At 45.4% G+C, this 25,490-nt stretch overlaps 1 protein-coding gene across 2 annotated transcripts in view; it reads left to right on the forward strand.

Moving 5' to 3' along the window:
- Window positions 1-25,490, forward strand: part of ANKRD53 (ankyrin repeat domain 53) — a 152,947-nt gene that overhangs the window by 120,971 nt on the left and 6,486 nt on the right. For both annotated transcript variants that reach the window (XM_063925307.1, XM_063925306.1), the window contains one exon: window positions 6,143-6,263. In XM_063925307.1, the coding sequence (XP_063781377.1) occupies window positions 6,143-6,263 (121 nt within the window). The remainder of the gene's footprint in view (window positions 1-6,142; window positions 6,264-25,490) is intronic.

A 25,490-nucleotide genomic window follows, 5' to 3' on the forward strand; every position in this document is an offset into this window, starting at 1 on the left:
CTTCAACCAGATTATCACAGAGCCTACAGATACAATTTTCTTTTTGAGCTAACAATCCTTCAAAGAAAATGTTTACAGATAACATGGTTGTTAGATCGTGCCCGGTACTCGCCTTTGCTTGGTGATTGGGTTGCTATTGGAAATTTACACCTCCGTCTCAGTCATTAGAACCTTTCTGGATCCTTTCTCGACCTCACTGGTACTCTCACCGAAACAGACTGCTCTGGTCAACATCCTGGTTAACGGGAAAATCCATATTGCAGTCTCTTGGGGCAAGTCCATCTTACAGGAGGAGAAAAGAAGAAATTTGTAAAGGGGGTATAAGAAAACAGTTTGAGGGGGAGAGAACTTGTTACGATAATAAGTTCTCTCGTCTTGTTGTTCTTCTTGTTCTGCTGTCTTCTCAAAGGTGCTGTCTCTCAGTCTTCCAAACGAACATTCTGGTGATGCAATATTCCTTCCCAACCGACGATCTTTCTGTAAGGAGCAAAAATCTGGCATTACCATTGGTCCAACTGAGGGGTGACATAGCATCTTTAAACCATGGAAACATGAGTGGGAAGAGAGAGACAACAAAAAAAAACAACAAAAGAGGTAGAGAACAATTCATGTGCATATATACATTACATAACTCGACAATAACCACCAATGAGAAAAGAGAAACAAAACATTTTTAAACATTGTCAACATTAAGAAAACATTGTTAGCATTAGAAAAAACATTGTCAGACTTATTAGGCTGTCATATCTATGTGTCTACTGGTCTCCTTGAGCAGTCCCTCCCCACCAGCACCTGCATTACTCCACTGTCTGTATCTGGCCAGAAATACATTGTGGCGGAGGTCATGCTGGGGTTTGGTAGACTTCTGCAAGGACCAAGTGGATATGTAATGTGTGAATTCTTACCAATACTAGTCAGAGATGGGGATAGAGAGAGAGAGAGAAAAAAAAAACATTTTTCACAAATACATTTACAACTTTTCACCTGGTCATTCCTGTGTCTTCAGTGAATGACCTCCCACTTTATTAACCGTTACCTCAGGCTTGCCTCCATTCCTAATAATCACCTTTCCTGCCTATGTGATCCCTGATTATAATGGTGTGTATTGTAATTTTGCTCATTTCTTGGTCTAGGGGGTCTAACTTTATGTGGGTTATTACAGTTGCTAGCATAATGCCCTTCTCTCCTACAATGATAACAAATCCTGGGCTTCCTCCACGTGTCAATGACCTGAGGTTTTGGTTGATTTGATGCCTCCTCAAACGCTCGGATGCTCATCATCATCAATCGTTTCCCCTGTACTTCCCTGATTCCTTGGGTTTTATGATTATGGTGTTGTCTTTCTCTTGATCTACAATCTCTTGCAAAGTGTCCCTTTTTATGACAATTGTAACAGACTTCCATATCTGGATTTCTCACAGGGGTGTGGGGCTTTTGTTGGGGTGGTCTTGTGTTTTGGGCCTGTATATTTGCTGCCATTAACTCATCTCTTTGTGACTCTCTGTATCTGGTGATATTCTGATCATGATTAATGACGGCCTCTCTTAGTGCGGTCACCGAGATATCTCTCCAGTTTGGGTTGGTGGTCTGTACCCTTGTTTTTAATTCATCCTTTAAACCATTCATTAATACCTTAACCGCTATTTCTTTATGTTGTGCATTTGCCTTGATGTCTGCGATCCCAGTGTTTCTAGCCATTATTTGCAGTGCTCGATTGAAATAATTAGAAACATTTTCCCTTTCGTTTTGCCTTATGGAGAGAATGTCATTCCACTTGACAGCAGCTGGGAAATATATTCCTAACTGTCGGTTAATCTGCCTAATACATTCCTGATTGTGTTCTTCCATACAAGGTACCTCCGTGTTTAATTTACAATCAGCAATGAACTTTTCAGGGTCAACACTGGAGGGCAAACATGCCCTCAGCACTGTCCGCCATTCTTTGTTGGTGGGTTCTGTGGCGTTTCCTAGTTCTTTAATAAACTTTTGACATTTGACTAGATTTTTCCTAGGATCAGGAAATTCAGACACAATTGATCTCAATTCGGTCCGGGACCAGAGACAGCGCATTGCACTGTCCTTGACGGGAATGATTCCCTGATCGTCAGTCTTCCCATTGGGGACTGAGATCACCCTGGCCAGATCGAGCTCAGTTACATCATCTTGTGTTGGTCTTATATTTTGGGGTACATCTGTTTGTGCGTGATATAAAACATTGTACGTACCTGTGGACACGACCTCACCTGACCCTCCGTTAGGGGGTTTGATTATTGCCTTTACCAATTTGGTCGCGTCCACCTGGATGGCTTTTGTGATGGTTGCTGGAAGAGGTGCTGACATCGTTCTGGGCTCACTTTCTTGTTTGTATTCCTGAGGGAAGTTTGACATGGGGTGCAACTTGCATAGGTTAATAGTTGTACATTCAACAGTATTACAATAATCATTGTTACAGTTATTACACTTATTCTTATAATCTATACTACAGTTGCTAAGAGCGTTTTTATTGTTCAACCTTGTGCTTTTCTCCGCAACCATAATCCTCCCCGATGCCATGTCTCTCCTCTCAAGATAAGATTCAGAAAAGTCAATTGACTCTCTTTGTAATTCACCTTCCTGTTGCCCTAACTGCACATAATCATAATGTTTACTTCGTCTCTTTGTTGGTTCAATGAGACATATCCTCCTCCTTAAATTTTGTAACACTTCTGGACTGAAGCTACCTATTCTTGGGACTTTGTCCCTGTCTTGTACAGTCATTCTCTCCCATTCATCACATAAAGATTCTGTGTGACTTCCGTATTTTTCACACATGATGTACCTTGCCGACCCAACGGGTCGGTTCTCTGAATCAACCCGAACCGAGGTTGATCGCCCCCTACCTGAACAAATGGCCCCCATAATTCTGCAGGTGTTGCTTATTCCTCCTTGGATCTTTATCTCAAGGTTTTCAGCGAACCCTTACAAACAAACCAAGATGTCCTGGGCAGGCCGGCGGTGGCGGTTTACCAAGTACCCCACTTACTTCTCGCCCACGTTGGCCAGTACTGCAATAACTGTAACCAGAGCTGCTGTACCCAACCCAGGGCCCCTGTGAACCTTCTGTTTACTGGAACATATGAGGGTTACCCGAAGGACACTTACTCTTTCCAGTAAAGTTGGGGTTGTTAGATAGTTCCTGAGTGACCAGCGAACTTCCCTTCCAAAAATAAAAAATTACACAAATCACGTCAGAATGTACAAATAGCGTTTGTGACCACTTTACTCTAATGGTATTAGGTCAGATTACTAACTACTGCACACAATTACGTGTGGTCCAATCGTTCAGTACATAAGCACTACTTGTCATGTACTGAAAGATCAATGGAATCGATGTTTCCGGCCGCGATTCCTTCAGCAAGAGCTTATGGCCTATATGGGTTCTGCACCAACACCCCAGGCGTTGTGCCACTGGACTTTTATAGCGGACCTCTTTGTCTATTTTACCTGTTACCTTATGACCTCCTGGTCTGTTACCGTCTGTTAATGACCTCCTGGTCTGTTACCTTATGACCTCCTGGTCTGTTACCTTATGGTCCGCTATACTCTAATGCTCAAATATTATTTAACCAAGGATGCCTCCCTAGCCACCGTATATGTCACTTACACGTGTGTCCCTTGACGAGTACCCGACTTTCCTTTTGGTTCAACCTCTTTAAGTTATATAAACTTATGTAATAAAAACACACTCACTCAACACATGTACACTTTGTTTCTATATCTATTTCTGCGCAGAAATTGTCTTCAGTCCAACAGTGTTACCAATTAGGAGCAGGATCTGTTAAACTAAATTTCAGATTTTTCCAAAAATAGATTTGCGTTATTTACCGCTGTGCGTTACTTATCGCCTTTGCGCTAATTATCGCTTTGCGCTAATTCAACTTTTCGTGACTTGAGCTACGTTGCGTAACCAGACGCTACGTTGCGTAATGTACGCTGCGTGCGTCTGCCGTTTGGATTGCGTACGCAAGTCTTTTGTTAGGGACACGTGTACGCAAAACAAAGATCCACCGTAACACAATTTCTACCTTTATCAATGTAGGTGATCCCTGATCATCTACCGCACACCACACTGACTGTCTTATCTCCCAGACAAGCCGTGTGTTGGTCTATACTTTAACTATTACCTCTAATATGAAATAACAGCAAATCTCTTTTAGCACTTTCTATCAACTATAAAACTTGGCAAACAGGAATAGTGATATACGAAATTTGAAAAAGAAATGCAGATAAATGTATGCGTGCGTGTATACGCAAGACAGAAGAGAAATAAAACAGTTTTAAAAGACACAAGCGTTTTGTTCTTACTTCCGGTTCCCGGATTCCTTCAGCACTCTTTATCTAAGCGAAGCAGACGCTTATCCCGTCAGCACTGCGAGACAACCTCCCACCCTTTGCTGGGGGGATAATGTCTGCTGATCTACCTAGTGCAGATATGAGAAGGATAGGACGAGTCCCCAATTGACAATTCTAAATTCCCTTGTCGTATAAACAACCCTTTATGAAGTCTAAGAACACTGTACGCTGTTTACTTAAGAAGTACCGTAATGGTACGCTAGTTGCGTAACGATCGCTCAGCCGTAGGCGAGACGCTCAAGCGTCACGTTCGCTCACGGCCCAGTGATCACAGGACACGTTATTGGCTATGACTAGAGTAATGATTCGCTATGGCGTAGCGGACGCTCGAGACCACGAGGAGATCACCAGCAGCGCAGACGCTCACAACGCTATACCTTTATGTCTAAACCTTATACCAATGAAATACACGGAATACCTTAATGTGAGTACAGGGTGTAAGTGCAACCTTGTGTAACCTGACTAACTACAAAGCTGCTTGAGCGTCACCGACGCTCAAGTGAACACTTAACACTATAGAAAAATACACAGATACTGGTTTAGGGTCCAAAGCCTATTAACTGTATTATATCTAATATACTTGTAAAAGGGGATAACAGTACAAATGATACACTACAATATAACAGAGACTTCCTAACCAAAATACAATACTATCTAATACAATACAATACTAGTCTAGGGGAGATACGAGAGAAAGAGAAGGGAAAGAGAGAGAGAGAGACGGAGAGAGATGAGAGAAATTGGCTCACAGAAAGACAATGATTACGGAGAGAAACTTACGCACAGGGTAAACGATCGCATGCGCCTGGACATCCAGCACCCGATTTTCAGCAATGAGAACCGTTGAAGAGTGAGAGCTGGATGTGGTCGGCCTGCCTATTTATGCCCCACACACAATGCAATCTCATAGTCCCTACAATCCCATTGTCCATTGGATGAAGGAATTCGACCCTGTATCACAACAAAAGGTCATAGGTTGATTCATACAGGTGGGCTGTGACGATTTCAAACAGCTCAGGTGGGTGGGGAACTAAGTTTCCCGCCGCATACCTGAGTATGAGTAAATAATAGAAATGGACATAAACTTCTTATGTCCATAACTATTCGCACGAGCGATTAATACGCTCCAAACCAACACCGGAATATTGCTAATTAAATACTCTTCCGATGGGTACCAAACACTGCTGTATGATTCCTGTTAGACCCTTCGTACGATACAAAGAGGGATTCCTTAGCTCAGGGACCTTCTATATTAACCAAACTTTCAGAAACTATCAAAGGGATCATGATCTATAAACTACATTAATTGTGAAAATATGTAACGAATGAGTCGCACGCTACGACTACATAAACTCTACCGTAAATACGCATACCGCGCCTGCGAGTGCACGCTATTGCGGGTATGCGCCTTCACGGGAGAGCGTACGCATGCGCAGCACGGACCAGTGTGCGGTGCAAATATGGCAACGTGTATGGGGATATTTTTCTGACTTTGACAGGGAGCAGAAAGTGTAGAGTGTAGCTGTTGTGGGGCAGTGGAGTAGAGCAGTGGGAAAGGGGAGATATTTTCCACACTTGACAATACAGTCCCTGGACAGAGAGACAAAGCGCTCGAAATGGGACAGTTGTGAAGCATGCTCATCTCACAAAATGGCCATGGGGTGTACTGTAAACAGAATTTCTGCATTGCTTACCCATTATTTCCAAGCCCACGTCCCAGGATATAAACACTTGTGTGTTTCATTTCCAGGTACCTCAGCCACATCATGTGGAAGAGAGACAAGAAGGACTTTGCTCTCGAAATTAAAAAGGTGGAAAAACTGAAAAGAACCATACAGGAAAAAGAGAAAGAGCGCTCATTCAGTGTGAAGGTGAGAATTGAACTAGCCTTATATTTTATTGGATGGTACAGGAAAACACAAAGTAAACTAAGAGAACAGAACAAATCACAATATCCCCACCACAGATGAAGGTCTTTGTACAGGGAAACTCCAGATACTGTGACCTGCAGAATACGTACAAAGATCTCTCTATAGGCGTTACATACAGGAGACCATAATACCACACTAACCCACAGTGGGAGAACGGGTACACTATGCACTAAAGGAACAAGCATTGTCCACCAGGTAAGTCCTAGGCGAGCAGGTACCATGCCTGCTCAGGGCCAGCAACATAAATCATGGTGCCTGGTACATGTTTGTGAGTCCACCTATCCCTCCCTGGTAGGTTTAGGCCGGTCAGCCATTGCCTCACCCCCCCTCTCTCCAACTGCATCCCTCACCTGTATCACTCCAGCCTCATCCTCACCTCTCTCCAGCCCCACCCGTGATTCCAACCTCATCCCCAGAATATCTCCAGCCGTCCACTCATCTCACCTGTGTATCTCAGCCTCCCAATTCCGCTGTCTCTCCAATACATCCCATGCCACTTCATATCCAGTGTCAAAGTCAGAAAAATATCTCTATGCACACTACCATATTTGCACCTCACACAGGTCCGTGCTGCGCATGCGTACGCTCTCCCGTACGTGCGCATACTCACAGTCGCGGGCACCCGCAGGCGCACGGTATGCGTATTTACGGTAGAGTTTATGTGATCGTAGCGTGCGACTCAATCGTTACATATTTTCACTATATAATGTATTTTGTAGATCATGGTCCCTTTGATAGATTCTGAAAGTTTGGTTAATATAGAATGTTCATGAACAGAGAAATCCCTCTTTGTTTGATACGAAGGGTCAGACAGGAGTAATACAGTGGTGTTTAGTATCCATCGGAAGAATATTTAATTAGAAATATTCCGGTGTTGGTTTGAAGCGGATTAATCGCTCGTGCGAATAGTTATGGACATAAGAAGTTTATGAACATTTACTTTATTTGCACTTTATTACCTATGCGGCGGGAAACCCAGTTTCCCTCCCACCTGAGCTGTTGGAAATAGTCACAGCCCACCTGTATGAATCAACCTATGACCTTTTGTTATAATGCGAGGAGGAATTCCTGTGTCCAATGAACAATGAGATTGTAGGGACCATTGAATTGCATTGTGTGTGGGGCATAAATAGAAAGGCCGATCACATCCAGCTCTCACTCTTCAACGGTCATCATTGCTGAAAATCGGGAGCTGGATGTCCAGAGGCGCATGCGATCGTTTCCTTTGTGCGTAAGTTTTTCTCCGTAATCATACTGTTTCTCTCTTGTTATTATGGGCCATATCTCTCTCTCTCTCTTCTCTTTCTCTCATTTCTCTCTTAAACTTAATGGTATTGTATTTACTGTGTAGTTACCTGGTTAGTTAGTCTATGTTATATTGTAGTGTATGATTTGTATTTGTATTAATTCTTTTGCAAGTATATCATTCAAAATATATATATATTAGGCGTTGGACCCTAAGCCCAGGTATCTGTGTATTTCTTATAGAGTTAAGTATTCTCAGAGCGTCGGTGACGCTCAAACTGCTTTTAAGCTAGTAAGGTTATACTGTGTTGCATTTACACCATATCACTACACAAAGGGTTTACTGCATAATACACTGTTTGTGGTTTAGATATAAAGGTTTTACATTGTGAGCGTATGCGCCGCTGGTGATCTCCTCGTGGTCTCGAGCGGTCGCATCGCTATAGCGAATCATTACGGTATTCGGCAGCCAATAGCGTGCCTGCCAGTGATCTCTTGGCCGTGAGCGAACGTAACGCTTGAGCGTCTCGACCACGGCTAAGCGATTGTTACGCAACGTGCGTACCCTTACGGTACTTCATACGTAGTTAGCGTACAGTGTTCTTAGACCTCATAAAGGGTATTATATAAGATAAATAATCTGCTTTAACAATTGCGGGCTCGTCCTGTCCTTCACATATCTGCACTAGGTAATTACAGCAGACATTATCCAGCAGCAAAGGGCGGGAGATCATATTCCTCGTAGTGCTGTTTGGATAAGCGTCTGCTTCTCTTAGTAAAGGGTGCTGAAGGAACCCGGGAACCGGAGGTAAGAACAACACGCTAGTCTCTTTTAAAACTGTTTATTTTTCTGTCTTGCGTACACACGCACGCATATCTGCATTTCTTTTCATTCGTGTATTTTCGTATATCACTCTCCTGTTCGCTATTATATAGTTGATAAACGTGCTAAGAGAGATTTGCCGCTATTTCAACACACAGTTTTGCCTGGGAGATAAGGCGAAGTCAGTGTGGTGTGCGGTAGATGATCAAGGATCATCTACATTGATAAACATATAAATTGTGTTACGGTGGATCTTTATTTTGCGTACACGTGTCTCTAACAAGGACTGAGATTTGTGCACGCAAACCAAAGGCCGACGCACGCAGCGTATATTACGCAACGGAGCGTACGGGTACGCCCACGTAACTCAAATCACAAGTTTTTTTCTCTCCTCTCAACGCGATAAGTAGCGCCACGCGGTAAATAACGCCAGGCGATAAATCGCACAAATTTATTTTAAATTCGAAATTTAAATTAATAGATCCTTCTCCTAATTTGTAACACATCTGGTCTAAAGAGAAATTTCTGCGCAGAAATAGAAATAGAAACAAAAGTGTACATGTGGTGAGTGAGTGTGTTGTATACAATTTTACAGGTTGAACCACAAGAAAAGTCGAGTTCTCGTGAGGTACATGCGTGTAAGTGACGTACATGGTGGCTAGGGAGGCATCCCTGGTTAAAACATACAATTTGAGCATTAGAGTGTAGCAGACCAGGAGGTCATACTGTAACAGACCAGGAGGTCATAGCAGACCAACAGGTTCAGGTACAGCAGACAAGGAAGTCCGCTATACAGTCCACAGGCACAACACCAAGAAAGGGTTGGTGCAACACCCATATAGGCCATACAAGCTCTTGCTGAAGGAATTCGCAGCCGCAATTTTCGATTCCACTGGTCGCTCCGTACATAAGATTAGTTGCTTATGTGCTGAACGATTGTACCGCACGTAATTGTGTACATTAGTAAACCTGACCGGTACTATTTGTGTACGAAGGTCATAAACGCTATTTGTACATTCTAACGTGATTTGTGTAATTTTTTTTATTTTAAGGGAAGTTCGCTGCTCACTCAGGAACTATCCAACAACCAATAGTTACTGGAAAGAGTAAGTGTTCTTCGGATCACCCTCACAGGTTCCAGTAAATAGAGGTTCAGGTCGCAGGGGCCCTGGGTCGAGTACGCCAGCACCATATCGGTGTGATCAGGTCGTATTGGTCGGCGTGGGCGAGTGAGTGGGGTACTCGGTAAACCGCCACCGTCAGCCTATTTTGAACATTTTGGTTTGCGTAAGGGTTGGCTGAATAAAGCAACACCTTCGAACTATGGGGGCCACTTGTTCAGGTAGGGGGCGATCAACCTCGGTTCGGGTTGATTCAGTGAACCGACCAGTTGGGTCGGCAAGGGACGTGATGTGTGAAAAATACGGTTCACACACAGAGGTTTTATGTGATGAATGGGAGAGAATGACGGTACATGACGGGGAGAAATTCCCAAGAGTAGGTAGCTTCAGCACAGAAGTGTTAACGAATTTAAGGAGAAGGATATGTCTCATTAAATCAGCAAAGAGACGAATCAAGCATTATGATTATTTACAGTTGTGGCAACAGGAGGGTGACATACAGAGAGGATTGGCTCAGGCGGCGGGATCTGGCTCAATCAGAAAACTGATAGCCACGGCCCCACCGCCACCATATATATCGGGAGAGAAATTGGTTGCGGAGAATGACGCACTAAGGTGTAACACACAAACACTTAGCAACTGTGTAAATGTTAAAGATAATGTTAACCAATTAACCAATGCAAGTATTAACCCGTGCAAGTTGTACCCTGTTTTGAACTTTCCTCAGGAGTGTGATCAAGAAGACGAATCGGCAACAATTTCAGCGCTCTCTCTAGCAGCCACCATAGCAGAGACCACAGTAGGCACAGCTCCACCCACGAGATTAGTAACAAGGGCCCCTAGCGGAGGGATAGGTGAGGTCGTATCTACAGGTAAGTACGGCACCATACACTATGCTGAAGCCATTTCACCACAGGCTGTAGAACCCACACAGAGTGATATTGTTAGAGTTAATCCTGTTAGGGTAATAGCTGTTCCAAATGGGAAAACTGACACATCAGGAGTCACCCCTGTGAGGAACATTGCCATGTATAGCCCATTTTCCAGAATGGAATTAAGGACCATAGTGTCTGAATTCCCTGACCCTAGAAAAGACTTAGTTGCCAGCCAAAAATACATCAGAGACCTAGGTAACACTGTAGAGCCCAACAACAAAGACTGGCAGATATTGCTGAGAGCATGTTTACCCTCCAATGTTGACGCAACTCAATTTTTAGCTGACTGTGGATTAGATCAGGATGTACCTCTTACAGATGTGTACAACAAAGACAATGTAAAAAGAATAAGCTTACAGTTAAAGGAGTATTTCCCAGCCGTAGTTAAATGGAACAAAATATTCTCCATTAAACAGAAGGAGTCAGAAACAGCTGCAGAGTATTTTCACAGAGCATTATCAGAAATGGCAAAATACACAGGCATAGAGGACATTAAAACAAACATAAACCATCGAGAAGTAGCAGTATCGGTACTGATGGATGGTTTAAAAGAATCATTAAAGACTAGGGTACAGACCACACAACCATGTTGGCGAGGTCTGTCTGTGGCTACTTTGAGAGAGGCTGCTACTGATCACGATAGGAACATCACCAGACACAGGGAACAACAAAGTGATAAGTTAATGGCAGTAAGTATACAGGCCCTGACCACAAAACAGCCTGTGTTAACATCACCAAACCCTGTGGGTAAGTCAAATGTGGTAACATGTTATTTTTGTCACAAACAGGGACACTTTGCACGAGACTGTAGATCGAGAAATGTACAAAAATCTTATCAACCCCCTAGACAACGACACGACACACGACATTGGGAGCAGGGTCCGCAGAAACGGAGTTATGAGCCACATGCAGGGGAAACAAAAAGATACCCCCCAAACAGAGATTGGCAAACCTCTGGTAGTTCCCAGCTAACTCCCTCACAAGTAGTTGCTGCCAGCGGGATTCAGGGAGGTCACCATACCCAATAGGGGTGTGGCCATACCTGTAATCTGCAGCCAGTAAAATTGATTGCAAGCCTTGGAAGTGAACCAGAAATTGCAATCAATGTAGCTGGTAAATCATTAAACTTTCTTGTAGACACAGGGGCGGCCAAATCAGTGATAAATTCGACAGTGGGCATGAGAACCACTGGTAAGACAATTCCAGCCATAGGGGTAACGGGAATAGTCCAGCACTACCCTGTTAGCAAACCAGCCGAGATTACAGTAGGGCCTTTACATACCAAGCATTCATTTTTGCTGGCTGCATCGGCACCGACTAATCTCCTGGGAAGAGACTTACTGTGTAAAATGGGGTGCGTCATTTATTGTACTCCTGAAGGTGTATTCTTGGACATACCTGAGAATCACGCTCAGGAAGTGCGAGACATGTTAGACTCCCCGTCAAAATTAATGTCACATACCATTATGACAAATAGGACTCCCTCCCAGGTAGAAGAAATGACATCTCAGATACCAGAGTCACTTTGGACAAAAGATGGACAGGACACTGGATTAATGGCAAACGTAGCTCCGGTAGTTGTACAAGTAAAAGATGGTAGGATAGCTCCAAAAATCCCACAGTACCCTCTGAAGCCAGAGGTGGAGTTAGGAGTTTATCCCGTAATAGAGCGCTTGCTACAACAGGGCATTCTGGTAAGAACGTCCAGCACTGCCAATAGTCCCATCTTCCCTGTTAAAAAGAGTGGGGGGAGGGGTTACCGGCTAGTGCAGGATCTAAGGGGGATTAACAAAATAGTTGAGAGTCAGTTCCCCGTAGTGCCAAATCCAGCTGTCATCCTAATGCAAATCCCTCCCACTGCGAAATTTTTCACTGTTATTGACCTCTGCTCCGCTTTCTTTTCGGTACCTCTACACCCTGACAGCCAATATTTGTTTGCATTCACATACAGAGGAGTCCAATACACATGGACTCGATTACCACAAGGATTCATAGATAGTCCAAGTATATTTTCCCAGGCTTTGCATGATTGTTTACAGTCTTTCCAACCAGAGAGTGGATCAGTATTAATACAGTACGTGGATGATCTACTACTGTGTTCTGATTCATTGGAAGCATCCCTGAAGGATACGAAACAGCTCCTGTTTCATCTTTCAGACACAGGACACAAGGTTTCCAAAGACAAGTTGCAATTATGCCAAACTAAGGTAAAATATTTGGGACACTGTCTAACACAAGGACTGAGACACCTGACCGCTGATAGAATTCAAGCAATTAGAGACATGACTCTGCCACAAACCCAGCAACAGATCAGAACATTTTTAGGAATGTGTGGGTATTGCCGTAACTAGATCCCAGGGTTTTCCATCCTAGCGTTACCCTTGCAGGAAATGGTCTCCTCAAACAAACCTGATCGGATTTCGCATACAGACGAGTCTGAGACAGCATTTGAGAGACTTAAACAGTGCCTAACGCAGGCACCAGCATTAGGTATGCCGGACTATGGGAAACCCTTTGAACTATACGGAACAGAAAGTGCTGGTTGCGCGGCAGGTGTACTAACTCAAAAGCACGGTGATGCCAGCAGGCCGGTAGCATACTACAGCGCTCAGCTAGATACGGTAGCGCGATCCCTCCCCACATGCTTGCGAAGCGTTGCTGCGATAGCATTGCTAGTAACGAAAAGCGAAGATGTAGTGCTAGGTCACAACCTCACAATTCATACACCACATGCAGTGTCAGCCTTGTTAAATTCTGCCCAAACCAGACATGTCTCATCAGCGCGGTTTACAAGATGGGAATTGGCACTAATGGCCCCCGTAAACATCACCATAAGGAGATGCAGTGCATTAAATCCGGCAACATATCTCCCAGGTGTGCCTGGACAGGCACAAAGGGTGGAGGATGAGAGTGGTGGGGAAGGAGAATTTAATACAAAGGAAGACACTCATGATTGTATGGAATATTTGACCCAAAATTTTACCGCAAGGCCTGACATCAGTGACAACCCACTGGAAGATGCAGAACTTACGTTCTACACGGACGGTAGTTGTCATAGACAGTCAGACTCGGGAGACTTGTGTACTGGATACGCAGTCGTAGATGACCAAGGCACCATAGAAGCGGAACCGCTAGGCCCACCTCACTCAGCCCAGGTTGCTGAACTGGTCGCCCTAACCAGAGCATGTGAATTGGCTAAGGGCAAATCAGCCAATATCTACACCGATTCTAGATACGCATTCGGGGTAGTCCATGATTTCGGAGCCCTATGGCGCCTCAGAAATTTCATGACGGCAGCTGGTACACCGGTAGCGCATGCAGCTCACATAAAAAGGCTTCTAACAGCGATACAGGAACCCGACAGAGTGGCTGTTATCAAATGTAAAGCACACACATATAGCCAAGACCCAATATCACTTGGTAACAGCCGAGCAGACGAAGCGGCTAAATTAGCAGCTGGTACCCCCAGACAGACAGACACCACACAACTGATGGTATTTAATACCATCAACACACAGAAGTTGTGTGAGATGCAAAATTTGTGTTCCACACAGGAAAAGGCAGTCTGGAAGGCAAAGGGATATGGCCAGGAGTCCTCAGGACTCTGGACGGATGGACAAGGTAAACCGGTGGCCCCCAGAGCATATCTTCCATGTTTAGCTGAGGCAGCTCACGGGCTGACTCATCTGGGCAGGGAAGGGATGTGCAAGTTGGTAAGAGCATATTGGTGTGCCCCAGGATTTTCATCTCATGCGAGTAAAAGAGCAATGTCATGCCTTACCTGTCTGAGAAAGAACATCGGAAAAACAATACCAACAGAACCATCCCATATCCCACCTGCCGGCGGCCCTTTCCAGGTAATACAGATTGACTTTATTCAATTACCCCCTTGTCGAAATTTGAAATATGTACTTGTTTGTATAGACGTTTTCTCAAATTGGGTCGAAGCATTTCCGGCGGCCACAAATACCGCTATGTTTACTGCTAAGAAAATTGTGCAGGAATTTGTATGTAGATATGGTATCCCTAGAATTATCGAAAGTGATAGGGGTACCCATTTTACAGGTGATGTCTTCCAAGGAATGTGTAAATTGATGGGAATTGATAGCAAGCTGCACACTCCATACCGTCCACAGGCGAGTGCGAAAGTGGAAAGAGTGAACAGCACTATTAAAAATAAACTGAGTAAAGTGATGGCAGAGACAGGATTGACATGGCCAGAAGCTTTACCCATTGTACTGTACAGCATCAGAACCACTCCCAGGTCCCCTCTTAATCTGTCTCCCTTTGAAATCTTGTTTGGTCGACAACCGCATGTTATGATTAACCCTCAGGATGATTTGAAGTGTAACAATGAAGTGACTGTAAAATACTTGATTAACATGAGTAAACAGTTGAGGAATCAAAATGATAATCTGAAGTTAGTGATTCCTGATTTACCAGATAGTAATTGTCATGACATTGAACCTGGGGATTATGTAATGATACGGAATTTTCTACGCTCAGGTTGCCTTATTGACAGATGGGAAGGACCATACCAGGTCTTATTGACTAGCACTACAGCATTGAAGGTTGCTGAGAGAGAGACTTGGGTTCATTCGTCCCACTGTAAGAAGGTCATTGATCCAGAGAAGTTCTGTGATAAGGAACAGACGGTAGAGGTTGTATCACTAGAGTGTCTGTTCCAGGAGGACTAAGGCGGCACCTGAGCATCGAAAACCACAAGATCAAAAGCAGTTGTCGATCCCCTGTTCCCTTTTATTGTTTTTCTCCACTTCCCATCCCCTCTCCCTCAAATTATTTTTCCCCCCTTCTCATTCTTCTTCGTCTCCTCCTAAGATGGACTTGCCTAAAGAGACTGTGATCCGGATTTTCCTGTTGACCATGATGTTGACCAGAGCAGTCTGTTCCGGCGAGAGTACCATGGAGTTCGAGAGAGGTTCTGGAATGGGTTCTGATGACAGAAATGGAGGCGTAGTTTTCCAAGAACAACTTAACCAACAAGTAAAGGCGAGTATCAGAAAACGATCCGATAGCATTGACCATAGAAGGAATTGTGAAGGATTGTTAGCTGAAGAAAACTGTATCTGTCGGCTTTGTAACAATGTCATTGAGGATGGGTGCATAAAGAAATGCCAATCCAGTTTTAATATCCATATGGACCGGCATCCCTTGAGTGACTATCACTCTTTAGTGGGTAGTGTGTTAAATAAAACAGATTGTTGGGTATGCTCTCAAGTACCTCAAGGTCATAGCAAGTCAGGGCTAGTACCATTTCCTTTAACGTTAGGGGAGGTACTTGAGTTAAGTGGTGGGAGACCGGTGGACAGGAGGTTTAATATCTCCAGCCCTCCTAGTTTGAAGCTCCACCAATACCATGTGGATAGGTCCCTATTATGTTTTAACATCTCCAATCCCCGAAAGCCGGGAAATTGGGAAGTGTCATGGAGTAATCAAACCATGACCTTTTCACACAGAGCAGATAGAATGCCTACAGATACAGAGCTTATACGCCACATAGCCAGTAGAGGAAAATCTTTCCGGTATAGGTATACCTTAGGAAATAGGATTACGAGAGTTGGAGAGGTATCACCAGGATACTGTGCACATATCGTACAACCTGATACGTGTACTAAGCAGATGGAAGAATTAGGGTTAGGAGATTTCACATGGAAGGTGTGTAATATGGTTATGTCCTACTCCGTCCCATATGTTCTCCCCGATGATGCATATTTCATATGCGGGAGAAAGGCGTATAAGTGGCTTGCCCCAAACTCTGAAGGATTGTGTTATATTGGAAAAGTACTGCCTGAAGTAATGACTGTATCACATGACAAAATGAAAGACATACACCGTGTTGCCCAAACTCCTTATACTCATACTCATTACGAGCACATCGTTAAACGGCACCTGATAGAAAGAACAGAGCACCCGGCCTCTGACATGATCAGTGAATCCACCGGGATTCAATTCTTAATCGCGTTAGATATCACTCACACCGCTAGAGGAGTGTTGAATTATAAATACATTTCTGCGCTCGCCAATTTGTTAGATAATATCACTGAAATGTATGATGACACGTTTAGGTATACTGGAAGGGAACTTCAGGCTTACAAAACAGAACTAGTCCAGCATAGAATGGTTCTTAATTACCTCACAGCAGTAACAGGCGGATATTGTGTCACACTGGCAACACAATACGGCGTGAAATGTTGCACATATATTACGAATAGCACCGAGGACCCGGTCGAGGTCATAGACCAAAAGATGGACGATATTCTCCAACTAAAGTGGGAATTTCGCAGAAGACACAATCTCACCCTTGCTGCTGTGAGTAATGAGCTGACTGGTTGGGTGTCATGGTTGAACCCGCGAAATTGGTTCTCCGGTTTAGGAGAATGGGCCCAAGGAGTTATAATGGATGTTGGGAAGTTTCTCCTATGTATCTTAGGTGTTATCATAACGATTGGTTTGATATTTAGATGCGGTCAGGCTTTAATGAGGTGCAATCATCGTACTAGGGTAATGAGTTTAAGGAGTGAGGAAACTGTAATTCCAATGGACTTGATTTATGACCCAAATGTAGAAACAATGATGTGATGAAAATGCGATTTCTACGGTCCGTTTCTTTCACCTGTTTTTCCGTTTCCTCCAAGGTAAAAAGACCCACTTGGACGAGGAATTTGATGAGCCGATATACAGACAACAGAGAGATTAAAGAAGAAGTTTTGACAACCTGATACACAGATTTTTGATGAACTATGCCATGGATCCCCAGTTTCCCTAGAAATTTTAAAATTACGCTAGCCCAACACTTTTGTAAATCTATGGACATTGACAGCTTTGCTCGCACCTTATGAGCAAAAGCACAAAGAAGACTGCATTCAACAGACACCAAACAAGACCTCAATCGACGAATGTACAGTTACCTGACATAGAATACCACCGCATTTACCGTAATTATGTCTTTTCTTCATTTCTACAACCCTCAGGTAATGACACACATAGTCGATAGGGAATACAGGCACAGATATCAGCAATCACATATCTCCCCCATTCATGTATCATCAACTACAATGTGCTCCCCCATTTTGTTACAACCAAAGCCGAAAAGAGCTCGGTAAAGTTTGACAGCCCATCCACAGACCCGTACCACGGGATAAGAAGGAATTCAAATGTATACTTCGCAATACCTCGAAGCTTGATTTAAAACACGTACGGCACGATGATACATGACCCCCAAGCACGGATTCATACACACATGCTTCTGCTATCTCACTAGGTCATACCCTTTTCCTACCTTCTCCTCTCCTCCCCTACCCAACCATGTAAATGTATTAACCCCTGACATATATTTTTCTCTTTTGAAATGTTTTAGAAGGTGGCAGTTATTATTGACTGCCAAAGGGTGGACTGTCAAAGTCAGAAAAATATCTCTATGCACACTACCATATTTGCACCTCACACAGGTCCGTGCTGCGCATGCGTACGCTCTCCCGTACGTGCGCATACTCACAGTCGCGGGCACCCGCAGGCGCACGGTATGCGTATTTACGGTAGAGTTTATGTGATCGTAGCGTGCGACTCAATCGTTACATATTTTCACTATATAATGTATTTTGTAGATCATGGTCCCTTTGATAGATTCTGAAAGTTTGGTTAATATAGAATGTTCATGAACAGAGAAATCCCTCTTTGTTTGATACGAAGGGTCAGACAGGAGTAATACAGTGGTGTTTAGTATCCATCGGAAGAATATTTAATTAGAAATATTCCGGTGTTGGTTTGAAGCAGATCAATCGCTCGTGCGAATAGTTATGGACATAAGAAGTTTATGAACATTTACTTTATTTGCACTTTATTACCTATGCGGCGGGAAACCCAGTTTCCCTCCCACCTGAGCTGTTGGAAATAGTCACAGCCCACCTGTATGAATCAACCTATGACCTTTTGTTATAATGCGAGGAGGAATTCCTGTGTCCAATGAACAATGAGATTGTAGGGACCATTGAATTGCATTGTGTGTGGGGCATAAATAGAAAGGCCGATCACATCCAGCTCTCACTCTTCAACGGTTATCATTGCTGAAAATCGGGAGCTGGATGTCCAGAGGCGCATGCGATCGTTTCCTTTGTGCGTAAGTTTTTCTCCGTAATCATACTGTTTCTCTCTTGTTATTATGGGCCATATCTCTCTCTCTCTCTTCTCTTTCTCTCATTTCTCTCTTAAACTTAATGGTATTGTATTTACTGTGTAGTTACCTGGTTAGTTAGTCTATGTTATATTGTAGTGTATGATTTGTATTTGTATTAATTCTTTTGCAAGTATATCATTCAAAATATATATATATTAGGCGTTGGACCCTAAGCCCAGGTATCTGTGTATTTCTTATAGAGTTAAGTATTCTCAGAGCGTCGGTGACGCTCAAACTGCTTTTAAGCTAGTAAGGTTATACTGTGTTGCATTTACACCATATCACTACACAAAGGGTTTACTGCATAATACACTGTTTGTGGTTTAGATATAAAGGTTTTACATTGTGAGCGTATGCGCCGCTGGTGATCTCCTCGTGGTCTCGAGCGGTCGCATCGCTATAGCGAATCATTACGGTATTCGGCAGCCAATAGCGTGCCTGCCAGTGATCTCTTGGCCGTGAGCGAACGTAACGCTTGAGCGTCTCGACCACGGCTAAGCGATTGTTACGCAACGTGCGTACCCTTACGGTACTTCATACGTAGTTAGCATACAGTGTTCTTAGACCTCATAAAGGGTATTATATAAGATAAATAATCTGCTTTAACACCAGCCTTCCAGTGTGTCTCCCTAGCCCACACTTTCAGATTCTGCTGCTCCTTCTGCTCGCGGGAAGCTTGGCTACTCTGCTGTCCAGCAGCATGACGTCATACTTCCTTTTCTCCTGCTGAATACAGCACGGCAGTAGAACAGGCAAGGGGGACACATGATCTGGTCTCCCGTGATTCCTGAGGGTCCACGATCATGCAGGTGGGAGACTCGAGAGACTCAAAAGTAATCGACGTGCCACAGCCCAGATGGTTTGGAGGGTGGATAGAAGACGGATAATAAAGCCAGTAGCAATTATGAGACCACGGCTTCACTTGAACAAGAAGAAGACTAACAAGAGATATCAATGAACTTTATTTTGAACACATTTAGGACAAGCAGAAGGGATGCGGTCAGAATACAGATGGGTCAAAATGCCACAACTACAAATGTTTAGTATGAGAGTTGATGTTAGGCTATGGGAGGAGGTTTAGGTGTAAACTGTGTGAGGGTAGGGTTAGGCTGCTAAAGTGGACACTTGTCCTGCAAATATGTGTAAACATCCCCACAGGTAGTTAACACCAATCCTAAAGTTCCAGTCCCCCCTTCCAGAGGCTTGTAGGACTTGGCCACAGTATGTGGCCCCAAGCTTCCCAGGACAGGACTCCTTTATATATGCTGGAGTTCAGAAGCCAGCCATTCCCTGTGCTTGACTATAGGTATAAAGAGAGGCAAAACCAGAGACAGGTCAGTTGTTAGAGGGGCCCATTTATCAAAAAATATTTGCAGCTCTTGCGCACTGGCAGGGAACTACCCGTCACTGTCCGGGTCACAGCGGCTGTGTGTGATGTCACGCAGCCGCGGCAGCCCGCCCCTCCCCCACACGGTCCGGTCACGCCTGCGTTGCCCGGACTGCATCCACAAAACGGCCTGCCCCCTCCCTCCCTCCCAGCAACCGCCTCTGCCGGTCGATCAGGCAGAGGTGATTGCTGGGCTGAGATGGCCATTGGTTGTCTGGCATGCGCCGGCGCAGTTTAGACCTTATCGGCTGCTGTGCGAAAATGCACAGCAGCGATCAGGTCTGAATTAGGCGCACTATCCAAAAAGAGCCATAAGATAACCTGTAGCAGGCAGATGAGAGGGAGGTCAGGAGAGCATACATTGCACCAAAACAGACCAAAATGCAGAAGTTATTTGTCACAGGACCATGGGCTACTAAGACTTAGCACAAGGCTGTAACAGGCAAACAATTGTCTGCTTGCTCATGGATTTACCGCTTTACACTCACAGCTTCCTGATGATACAGAGATTTATATCTAGGATAACAAACTTAGGGATCTATGTACTAAGCCTTGGAAAAGATAAAGTGGACTTAAGCGGTCTTGTGGGAAGAAACATCTGGTAGTGTATGGGAGCAAGTGACAATCGACCATTTGCTCCTAAACACTGCTTTAGTATTCTAATAGAAAGATAGAAGTTTCACCCTCTTAACCTCCAACATTTTGCAAACCCTTAGGCCCCTTACCCACTAGCTGGCACGGCAAACTCCCGGACAGCTTTTTGCCGTGCCGGGATTGTAACGAATACATAAGCCCATCAGGTCCTTTCACACGGCCCAGCCACCTTGTAGCAGCCGGATCTATCCACTGAAAAGAACGACTGCCAGGCCATGGCGTCTCTGAAGGCAGTGGAGTATGTGTGTGAATGGCCTCTTTCACACATCAGTTTTCTTCTGTAGCAGCTGCACATACGCACAGCATTAAACATGGCTCAAAGCTGTTGTGTGTGAAAGGCACTGCCGGCTGGCAAAAAGCTGTCCGGTCAAAACTGGCTTCTGTGAAATAGCTCATAGGGATGTAGTTAAAATGCAGCCAGACAGGATCCCGGCAGTCAAAACACTGACACCGGAATTATGATCGGCGGTATAATGCCGGCATTACAATCCCGACGGAGCATGGGATCCCGGTGTCAAAATACTGATGCCTGAAATCCCAAATGTTCCATTAGCGTGACACGCTCACATCCTGCCGCAGGGGGGTGGGAGGTTAGGTTTAGGCACTAGCAGGGGGGAAAGATGCAGGGGCGGGAAGGGGATGGTTAGGTACCGAGGAGGGGAGGTTAGGGTTAGGCACCAAGTGGGATGGGTTATGTTCAGGCAGCAGGGAATGGAAGGTTAGGGTTAGGCACCACGGGGAGGGTTAGGTTCAGGGAGCAGGAAATGGAAGGTTAGGGTTAGGCACCACCGGGGAGGGTTAGGTTCAGGCAGCAGGGAATGGAAGGCTAGGGTTAGGCACCAAGTGGGAAGGGTTAGGTTCAGGCAGCAGGGAATGGAAGGCTAGGGTTAGGCACCACCGGGGAGGGTTAGGTTCAGGCAGCAGGGAATGGAAGGCTAGGGTTAGGCACCATGGGGAGGGTTAGGTTCAGGGAGCAGGGAATGGAAGGTTAGGGTTAGGCACCACCGGGGAGGGTTAGGTTCAGGCAGCAGGGAATGGAAGGCTAGGGTTAGGCACCACGGGGAGGGTTAGGTTCAGGGAGCAGGAAATGGAGGGTTAGGCACCACCGGGGAGGGTTAGGTCAGGCAGCAGGGAATGGAAGGCTAGGGTTAGGCACCACAGGGAGGGTTAGGTTCAGGGAGCAGGGAATGGAAGGTTAGGGTTAGGCACCAAGTGGGAAGGGTTAGGTTCAGGCAGCAGGGAATGGAAGGCTAGGGTTAGGAACCACCGGGGAGGGTTAGGTTCAGGCAGCAGGGAATGGAAGGCTAGGGTTAGGCACCAAGTGGGAAGGGTTAGGTTCAGGCAGCAGGGAATGGAAGGTTAGGATAAGGCACCACGGGGAGGGTTAGGTTCAGGCAGCAGGGAATGGAAGGCTAGGGTTAGGCACCAAGTGGGAAGGGTTAGGTTCAGGCAGCAGGGAATGGAAGGCTAGGGTTAGGCACCACCGGGGAGGGTTAGGTTCAGGCAGCACCAAGTGGGAAGGGTTAGGTTCAGGCAGCAGGGAATGGAAGGCTAGGGTTAGGCACCACCGGGGAGGGTTAGGTTCAGGCAGCAGGGAATGGAAGGCTAGGGTTAGGCACCAAGTGGGAAGGGTTAGGTTCGGACCAAGTGGGAAGGGTTAGGTTCGGGCAGCAGGGAATGGAAGGCTAGGGTTAGGCACCACCGGGAAGGGTTAGGCTCAGGCAGCAGGGAAAGGAAGGTTAGGGTTAGGCACCACCGGGGAGGGTTATGTTCAGGCAGCAGGGAATGGACGGTTAGGGTTAGGCACCACCGGGGAGGGTTAGGCTCAGGCAGCAGGGAATGGAAGGCTAGGGTTAGGCACCAAGTGGGAAGGGTTAGGTTCAGGCAGCAGGGAATGGAAGGCTAGGGTTAGGCACCATGGGGAGGGTTAGGTTCAGGGAGCAGGGAATGGAAGGTTAGGGTTAGGCACCACCGGGGAGGGTTAGGTTCAGGCAGCAGGGAATGGAAGGCTAGGGTTAGGCACCACGGGGAGGGTTAGGTTCAGGGAGCAGGGAATGGAAGGTTAGGGTTAGGCACCACCGGGGAGGGTTAGGTTCAGGCAGCAGGGAATGGAAGGCTAGGGTTAGGCACCACGGGGAGGGTTAGGTTCAGGGAGCAGGGAATGGAAGGCTAGGGTTAGGCACCAAGTGGGAAGGGTTAGGTTCAGGCAGCAGGGAATGGAAGGCTAGGGTTAGGCACCACCGGGGAGGGTTAGGTTCAGGCAGCAGGGAATGGAAGGCTAGGGTTAGGCACCAAGTGGGAAGGGTTAGGTTCAGGCAGCAGGGAATGGAAGGTTAGGATTAGGCACCACGGGGAGGGTTAGGTTCAGGCAGCAGGGAATGGAAGGCTACGGTTAGGCACCAAGTGGGAAGGGTTAGGTTCAGGCAGCAGGGAATGGAAGGCTAGGGTTAGGCACCATCGGGGAGGGTTAGGTTCAGGCAGCAGGGAATGGAAGGCTAGGGTTAGGCACCAAGTGGGAAGGGTTAGGGTCAGGCAGCGGGGAATGGATGGTTAGGGTTAGGCACCCACAACAGAATGTTAAGGTCAGGGTAGGGGGCAGGGGAGGGTTAGGGTACATTCTGGGGGGCTGTCAGGATTTTTAATGGTCGGGATGCCGCTGTTGGTATTATGACCACCGGCACCCCGTCCATATATCATACCTAATCCAACCCATAAGACAATGGGGTGAATGAATACCTTAGGTTATCTAGAAAACAATATTTCAGGTACATTATCTGTAATACACACGTGTTTGAAGTATTTCACAATTTACTTTAAAATCAATTTCTATACAATTCTATTTCTTCCTTCCCCTAAACCCAATTAACATCTGTATATGAGGTTATTACATCAAAGCATATATTAATATTTTACAGAAGTTTTGTTAGTTGTGGCAGAACATTTGCATATGAGAACAGCACATAACATACATTTATACATTTGCTTTCTCACAACATAATCAATACTAATGTTCTGCCTTTGAACTAATTAAGGTGTGTTTTACTAGGGCCTGAACCCTTTATCATTCTTCATATCGTCAGTCCCTGTGTACTTTAATTGGGTGTACATGGAACAAACTGCAGCACTCTGATCATTTGAATGTGCACAGCATAACAGAGCATTTCAGGAGATTAGTGTGATGGTCTTGTGGGAGATCATCATTTGTCCACTCATGTCACACATTAGTAAACAGGGGCTGCAGTGACGGGGCAGAGTTATACAGTGGAAGGAGCAGGGTCCCCCAGCAGCACAGAGTATATCAGGATATGAGTGACATGTCAGTGAGGACAAGGCTGCATGTGATAGGGACAGTGACATGATCTGAGGAGGGGAATGGAGGCAGCAGCAGCCACAGAGTAAGTTAAATAGCAGAATAAGCAGGATACCCCAGCAGCACAAAATGTATCAGGAGAGGAGAGATGTATTAGGAAGGACAGAGGCATAGGGCCTAATTCAGACCTGATCGTAGCAGCAAATTTGTTAGCAGATGGGCAAAATTAGGATTTTAATTACCTACCGGTAAACCCTTTTCTCGTAGTGGATACTGGGGTCCATTTAGTACCATGGGGCATAGACGGGTCCACTAGGAGCCATAGGCACTTTAAGAATTTGATAGTGTGGGCTGGCTCCTCCCTCTATGCCCCTCCTACCAGACTCAGTCTAGGAAACTGTGCCCGAGGAGACGGACATACTTTGAGAGAAGGATAGATAAGGATAGTGGTGAGATTCCGAACCAGCACACAAGAGGAAAGCCAAGCTAACCAAACATGAAACAGGAACAGCAATGGCTAAACCAACATTACTTAACCAAGTAACAGTGCAGGAAGAACGCATCACTGGGATTTACCGGTAGGTAATTAAAATCCTTTTTTCTCTTACATCCTAGAGGACACTGGGGTCCATTTAGTACCATAGGGATGTACCAAAGCTCCCAAACCGGGTGGGAGAGTGCTGAGGTTCCGGCAGAACAGATTGACCAAACTGAAGGTCCTCAGAGGCCAAAGTATCAAACTTGTAGAACTTAGCAAACGTGTTCGAACCTGACCAAGTAGCTGCTCGGCAGAGCTGCTACTTGGTCAGGTTCGAACACGTTTGCTAAGTTCTACAAGTTCGATACTAAGTTCGAGTTCGATGTAAAGCCGAGACACCCCGGGCAGCCGCCCAGGAAGAAGCCACCAACCTAGTAGAGTGGGCCTGTACAGATTTTGGACATGGCAAACTTGCCATGGATTAAGCATGCTGGATAATAAGTTTGATCCAGCGAGCAATAGTCTGCTTTGAAGCATTGGGATCAAACAGAACAAACAGCGAGTCCGCCTTTCTATGACGAGCTGTTCTTTTCACATACACCTTCAAAACCCTCACAACATCCAAAGATTTTGAAGTAGCAGAGGTGTCGGTGACAACCGGAACCACAACAGGTTGGTTGATGTGAAACGCAGACACCACCTTAGGAAGAAATTGCGGACGAGTTCTGAGTACAGCTTTGTCTTCATGGACAATTAAATAGGGACTTTTGTGTGACAAAGCCCACAGCTCCTACACACGTCTTGCGGAAGCCAAGGCCAACAGTGTGGCGGTCTTCCACGTAAGATAATTTACGTCCACCTCCTGTAACAGTTCAAACCAGTCCGATTGGAGGAAATGCAGCACCACATCGAGATCCCAAGGTGCCGTGGGAGGCACAAAGGGAGGTTGGATGTGCAGAACCTTTCAAGAACGTCTGAAAGAAAATGGACAAGGCCGAAATCTGGACTTTTATGGAACCC

The sequence above is a fragment of the Pseudophryne corroboree genome, chromosome 1, assembly GCF_028390025.1.
Source record: "Pseudophryne corroboree isolate aPseCor3 chromosome 1, aPseCor3.hap2, whole genome shotgun sequence".
Lineage (NCBI taxonomy): Eukaryota > Metazoa > Chordata > Amphibia > Anura > Myobatrachidae > Pseudophryne > Pseudophryne corroboree.